At 42.1% G+C, this 7,067-nt stretch overlaps 1 protein-coding gene across 1 annotated transcript; it reads left to right on the top strand.

The window, feature by feature from the left end:
• Window positions 1-253: 253 nt before the first annotated feature.
• Window positions 254-6,080, top strand: znf76 (zinc finger protein 76). The gene is made up of 13 exons (XM_030776880.1): window positions 254-290; window positions 1,683-1,776; window positions 1,861-1,944; window positions 2,161-2,238; window positions 2,450-2,643; window positions 2,833-2,919; window positions 3,126-3,242; window positions 3,813-4,014; window positions 4,177-4,356; window positions 4,577-4,774; window positions 5,042-5,154; window positions 5,328-5,441; window positions 5,639-6,080. The coding sequence occupies exons 1-13, from the start codon at window positions 285-287 to the stop codon at window positions 5,741-5,743; spliced, it is 1,572 nt and encodes a 523-aa protein (XP_030632740.1). The 5' UTR covers window positions 254-284; the 3' UTR covers window positions 5,744-6,080.
• Window positions 6,081-7,067: the final 987 nt, after the last annotated feature.

The raw sequence follows: 7,067 nt of genomic DNA, 5'->3' as shown, positions 1-7,067 counted from the left end.
TTTGTTAATACAAGCAATATTAAATACATGTATAACATCACATTTACTACATAAATACATCTTAATTAGTAAAGCTATCTTCACGTAATGTTCACTTAAATCCTCTCACTTGTCCTGCAGTGTCATAACAATTCCATTGTGTCATTCAGGTTCCGGGGCCCTGTTGTTGCCTGGTGCATGGCGGGCTGCTGGCGGTGGTGAGTATCCCAGTTTGCGCTGCAACTTCTCAAAACCAAGGGAGAGATGGGATAGAAAATGGGGGATAGAAGAAGGGAAAGTGAAAAATGCCTGTAAAACATGTACCTTTAAGTTGTTTTATAGGGCGAAAATGACCTAAAGATATGACAAGTGACGTGAACGATGTTAGGCGTTTTATAGCGAGCTAGCTAGGTCTTTCGTAGCTAGCCAAATGGATGATTCATGGTTGAAGTAACGTGGTGCGTAGAGAAATGAGGCCTGTGACTCGCAACAACATTGTTAGCGGTTTGTGTAAGAAGCAGCTCTCTAGTATTTTGTTTTCCCTGTTTCGTGCGCAGACATGTACTGAGTAGTTAGCTTATGTTTGTTCTGTCAGGTCTGAAAGAAATATATGGTTCATACCATAAGATTGATGTCATCTTTTTGGTTCCTGCTAATTTTAGTAGCTAGTGGCTAGCAACATTTACCAGGTCTGTCACACAGTTCAAGCTAAAGTAAGCTTAGCTATCGCTAGCTGGCAAGCACCCCCAAGTCTAGAGTCTAGGTATATTCGGTAGTTCATATACCCGAAAGTTCTTAATTCCTTCTGGTCATTTACTCATCAAACCGTCTTGTTTCAAAGCATAGTCATGTAGCCTTGCGAGAACAAGTTAGTGATTCCACTCAGTTGCACGAACGTCTTTCCGGCTTTGTCCAAGTCAAGAGAGAAGCCTAGTGTACATTTCGCCAGTTTGTGGTGAAACAATATCTGGTGTCTTATTAATTGATTTTTAGGGTTAGCACTGAAGTTAATGATGTTTTTCCTTATCCGAAAACAAAGGTGTCTCAGTGGAACTTTATTAATTCAATAAACGATCATGTGGCCTAAGGGCACTTGTGTTTTTTGTTTCACTCTGTTGTACGGTGACAACTACCACTAGACTGTTGGACGTTACATAACCTGCCCTGTTCGCACCCCATAGGCTTGTCTGACATTCTGTGTATCTATGAAAGCCTAAACTAATCAACGCAATTTTACTTCTTTATGAAATCAATCTTAACCTCGTCATCTCAGCAAACTGATAGGAAGAGACATAAATGTTCCTTTTTGCCAGAATATCTAACTATTGATAAAAATGACCATATAGACAAAAGTTTTTGTATTAGCATTTGTATTTGTTGAGTAGACACCTGTACATTTTAAAACAATATCCATTGAAAGTATTGAATTCAATAAAAAAAAAAAAAGGATTGTACGGATAGAGGATAGAGAATAAACAAAACAATAATTTATCTTTATTTTCAGGGCAGAACCATAAGCCTTTACCTTTACCTTGTGTGTCTTCTTTCATTATATATCCTGCTTCTTCTGTCAAGCTTCATTTCCCAGGGACTAGCAAATCAGAGTTCAGAAGCTATAGGGAAACATCTAGAAATTTATACAGACCATTCCACATTCTTCTTTAATTTATTTCTAACTGATAGCATGTATCTGTTGCTGACAGGATAAAGCTCTTGGCAGAAGAATGGAGAGTTTAGGGCTGCAGGCTGTTGCCCTGAGTGATGGCTCCACAGCCTATATCCAACAAGCCATCAGTGGTAAGACCCTGCACATGGAGAAACTTTTCATGGTGTTCTAGGTTATTGTCTTATCGTGACAATTTTTTTCTATTTCTCTCTCAGATGGTAATCTAGTCGAAGGAGACACCATCCAACTGGAAGATGGCACCACTGCGTACATCCAGCAGGTCACAGTGCAGCAAAAAGGTCAGTGAGAAAGGGAGTAACAAAGACTCTGTGTCTGTTTTCTTTAACCCTTGGTGGTTGTCTCTTAGGTTGAGCCCTTTCTTACAGGTTTTTTTTTTCCAACTCTAAAATGAACTGAAAACATGACATCTGTTCTTCTGTCTCCACATTAATGGCTGTTCTGTTTGTTACATATGTGGCACTCAGTTTGACTCGTTTGACTCTCCCTCTCCTCAGATCCTCTGCCCTTTGAGGACGGCCAGGCGGTTCAGCTGGAGGACGGCACTACGGCTTACATTCACCACACACCAAAAGGTAATTGTTTCCATTCTACTCTGTTTACCATAATGAAACGCACAAAACACAGGTCTACACATTTCAACGGATCTGCCTGTACGATTTTTAAATACAACGGACAAAACTGAATTCATAAAGTAAAATTTAGAGGACATTAGAAGAATTCAAACCTATGAATGTTCAGCGTACTTTTTGTGAATATATGATAAATATTTAACAATTGTTCCAGACGGATACGACCCTAGTGCTGTGGAGGCAGTGCAGCTGGAGGACGGCAGCACGGCATACATCCACCATCCCTCTGGTCTCCAAACAGGAGGCACTATCCTTACTGTGCAGGCAGGGGGCGCTCTGGAGGAGCTCACAGTAGAGGGCCATATGGACGCTGATACTATTGCTACACTGGAGACATACTCAGCTAAGGTCATCATGACATGAATATGTCATAGATATCTTTTGTGTCATGCAGATTTTTTTTTTTTTTTTTTAGTTAACAGCATCAGCATAGACAGATGTACTTGATAGTGACAGAAATAGTTGTGTGTGCAGTTGTAGTGGCTGTACAGTTTGATAGAGTGCTTACCTCTCTGTTTTACATGTCTCTACTCATAGATGACTGCCTCAGAAGTAGAGATAGAGGAGAATGGGGGCAACACCAATGGACTTCAGGAAGCCAGCATTGGTCAAACCACTGTTCAGGTGAAAAGGAACAAACATAATTTTTTTTTTTGTCTGAACCTGAAATGATGTTTATATGCGAATAAAATCACATTTACAGTTGTCATGTTTATGTAAGAACAGTGTATTTTGGACAGTCGTTGAATCATTTTTTCACGTAACTGAAATCTGTATTATCTCATGGTGGCGTTGTGCTAAAATCATAGTGTGTGTGTGGTAAATTGTAGGTGATGTTTGAGGGAAGAGCGTGGGGCTCCGGTAAAGTTCAGCAGACTGCGGAGAAAACGTTCCAGTGTGCCTACGAGGGCTGTGGCAGACTTTACACAACAGCCCACCACCTGAAGGTACATGCCCCACACACTCACCACAGCAGTGAATTCTCTACCTGAAGGTACATGCCCCATACACTCACCACAGCAGTGAATTCTCCACCTGAAGGTACATGCCCCATACACTCACCACAGCAGTGAATTCTCCACCTGAAGGTACATGCCGCATACACTCACCACAGCAGTGAATTCTCCACCTGAAGGTACATGCCCCATACACTCACCACAGCAGTGAATTCATGACTTCATTCACTCAGACCTCTACACTGATAACAAATGATCTGGGAGATCTTTGTTGTGCACAAAGTGGTACTAGGACTGTTTCGCACAATCCATCATTATGTGAGTTTTTTAAATGGATCATTTTCCTGGGATGGTTTCCTGGCGGTTTCACCCAAGGAGCGTTTGGGCGGATGGTGCCATGGAAGTTTTTTTTTGTTTGTTTGGTTTTTTTTTTAAATCAAAGCTGCACTGTGATTGCATGTTTTAAGCCTCAGTCGTAGTTACACTAATTCTCAAACCTTAAACATCCAAATCATGGAGACAACAGTCAGACTGAAACAACATCTTGCCTTCTGATTCGAGGTTCACGAGCGCTCTCACACGGGCGATCGGCCGTACAGATGCGAGGTGCTGACGTGTGGAAAGGCCTTTGCCACGGGCTACGGCCTGAAGAGTCACCTGCGGACACACACGGGAGAAAAACCGTACAAATGCCCAGAGGACATGTGTTATAAGGCTTTCAAGACCTCTGGAGACCTGCAGAAACACGTGCGCACCCACACAGGTACAGAACGTGTAGAACAAATGTCGCAGAGCTCTTCATCCAGTTCTGGGCTAGATCTTTCTTTTTATTTTCACAGTCTGGACGCGGTGAAACGGCGAAAAGCTAGAGGACCTCTCTGTATTCGTTATCTGAGTCATCCTCGTTTTCCCCTCTTTCCTCCAGGTGAGAAGCCCTTCAAGTGTCCGTTTGAGGGCTGTGGACGCTCCTTCACCACCTCCAACATCCGGAAGGTTCACATCCGCACACACACAGGCGAGAGGCCGTACATGTGTCCAGAGCCCAGTTGCGGACGAGGTTTTGCCAGCGCGACAAACTACAAAAACCACATGAGAATTCACACGGGTGTGTGTCCTCAGAGGAGTCATTCACCTTATAGAAAAATGCAGCAACTACAGATTAGACCAGCTGAAACAGCACTTTTGTTTTTATCCACTGTTACAGAGTTTTCAGATCATGCTTATTTGATTTTTATTTATTTATTTATTTTGTTCAGATGGTTAATCTGTTTATACCTATCCTCTTCTTTTGTCCTCCTTCTTCCCATCATCTGTCTCTCATGCAGGAGAGAAGCCCTACCTCTGCACTGTTCCCGGCTGTGGAAAGCGCTTCACTGAGTACTCTAGTCTGTACAAACATCACGTGGTGCACACACACTGCAAGCCCTACACGTGTAATCACTGTGGCAAGACATACCGCCAGACGTCCACTCTGGCCATGCACAAACGCACCACCCACGGAGACTTCGAGTCCACAGAGGAGGGTGAGATTCGACAGCAGTTTTTTTTTTTTTTTTAAATGGACGCTCTTGTATTGCCGCAGCAGCTGACTATCACTCATCGCTTAACTATTTATATGATGTGATTGAGTGGGTTCTGTTCCCTGTGTGCAAAGTCACGTGTTCCGTCGTTAATCGTGCTTGAGAATCCAGCTTTGATTAAAATGTTCTAAAGATGTGCATTAGTGTTTAACTGTGTGGAGCCTTTAAGTTTCTTATGTCTGAGGCTCGTCTGTTCTCATGTCTGAGCAGAAGTGGAAGCTGTAGAGGCATCTCAGCAGCAGAGTGCCTTTGTAGAGGGAGCTGTGCAGAAAGAGGAGGGGTCACAAATCACTATGGAGACAAAGGATATTACTGGCTCTCAGGTAATGCCCATCATGCACAACACGTGTGGGTAGACATGGAGGTCAAAGAAAGAGCAATGTGTATTTAGATAGAAGAGTCGTGAGGCCATTCATACACAGTCCTGTTGTGTATCATTCAAAGGTCGTTTGAATGTACAGTTTACTTGACTTGGTGGTCCTATCCTCATTCCCAGGTTGCCATTATTACTTCAGATGAAATCATGGCAGGTGGCTCAGAGGTATCTACTCCTCATTACCAGCAGGTGGCACTGTTGGCCACAGCTAATGGCACTCAGATCGCTGTTCAGGTAAACTTCAACTATAAATACAGATATGACATTGATCACGATGTTTACACGCGTACAGTTTAAAATCTGTACATGTTTTAACATCATGTGTTTATGTTTGCAATATTTGTTCTCTGTGTTTATGAAAGGGCAGAGGAGTGAGACTCTCTTCTCTATGTATTTTGGGGGTTTATTTTTTTTTTGCTTTTGTTTCTCAGCTGGAGGAGCAGCAGACTCTTGAGGAAGCGATCAGTATGGCGACCGCTGCCATTCAGCAGGGAGGACTGACCCAAGAAGGAGTGATCACTGAAAACGGGTGCTGAGAATCATGGTACAAAAAATCCACACTGTTGATCAGGGAGTCGCTCAGCTCCAACGCGAGGCACCCCTGCCTCTCAGAGGGGAGACGTTTGGACAAGATATCAGAAAGAGACAGAGAGTGAGACAGGGCATGTGTTTGTGACCGAGAGAGAAAGAGAGAGATACAGAGAGAAGCCAGATGGGAGATCGCTGCAGAGATGGGATTAACCTGTTTAGGTCGGACTGTTAGCAGGTCTGTCGAAAGGCTTATTTTTTTTCTTTCACTTTACGGTAATTAAAGTAACTGTCTTACTGCTTTTAGCTGAAGTTTTAAGAGCAGCAGAAACCTGCACCTTTTCTTTTTTTTTTTTTTTCTATCCCAGCTTATTTTGTGTGCGTGCGTGTGTGTGTGTGTGTGTGTGCGTGTGTGTGTGTGTGAGCGCGTGTACCGAGTGTGAATTCCAAGACTGTTAACAAGGGGCCTGGTGCCTTGACAAGTTTTTTTGAACATTTGTCAAGAAATTCATATATACTACATTAGTCATAACTCTCGGCTCACAGGGTAAGGGCGGGCCTGGTCTATCCATTTTGAGCTAAAATCAGTGAAACCATGTTCACATATTTTGTGTTGATATGAATAATATGTATATTTGCCAATAAATAAACTTTGCACTGTGGATGTGTTTCATTTTTACTTAGTTTCATGCATATAATTTTGGGAGTCTGCTTGAATTTTACCTATAAATACATCAAATTTATATGAAGCAGCTGTTTTCTTTTGACATTTTGCTGAAATCAGTATTAGTTATGTAGAGATATGCTCAAGACTGCTTGTGGTAGTATTTAAACTCAACACAAGGGGGCATATTAAATCTGCAGTAAGAAGATTTGTATGTTTGTATTGAGTGCCACTGGGGAATTTTATGGTCAGGCTTCTTCCGAGTGTTGTGAACCTTAAATTCAGCCAAGACAGCCTGGCCAGATCTTGTGATTTCACAAGATTATGTATGACTGGGTTTGAGTAGAATTTTAATGCTTGCTAGAATGGAATTGATTACTATACTAACAATGATAGGAGAACAATCAGACTTTTTTTCTTTTCCTTCTGCCAATGCTGAAAAAACAAACGAATGTGTTCAGTGCTGAGTACTGTAATCTTGTTCAATGCTAGAATCTGGGTATTGGAGGATTCCAGTTGTCTTCTAACTATATGCTTATGCTAACAAACAGATGGTGTTTTCTTTGTTGTCATGTTCTGGCTGGTTCGTTCTTTTTTTATTTGAAGTTGATGCCCCATTAACTGAAGATAAAACGGGTTCTTAATGGATTGTTTGTTTACGAGAGAGA

The sequence above is a fragment of the Chanos chanos genome, chromosome 6 (genome assembly GCF_902362185.1).
Source record: "Chanos chanos chromosome 6, fChaCha1.1, whole genome shotgun sequence".
Classification (NCBI taxonomy): Eukaryota; Metazoa; Chordata; class Actinopteri; order Gonorynchiformes; family Chanidae; genus Chanos; species Chanos chanos.
This window is presented reverse-complemented; position numbering and strand designations above follow the sequence as displayed.

Bases quoted from the DNA above. Each gene is read 5' to 3' on its own strand.
- znf76 (XM_030776880.1), top strand. The intron at 2,920-3,125 runs GTGAAAAGGAAC...GGTAAATTGTAG, and splicing joins TTGGTCAAACCACTGTTCAG to GTGATGTTTGAGGGAAGAGC. The intron at 4,357-4,576 runs GTGTGTGTCCTC...TCTCTCATGCAG, and splicing joins CCACATGAGAATTCACACGG to GAGAGAAGCCCTACCTCTGC.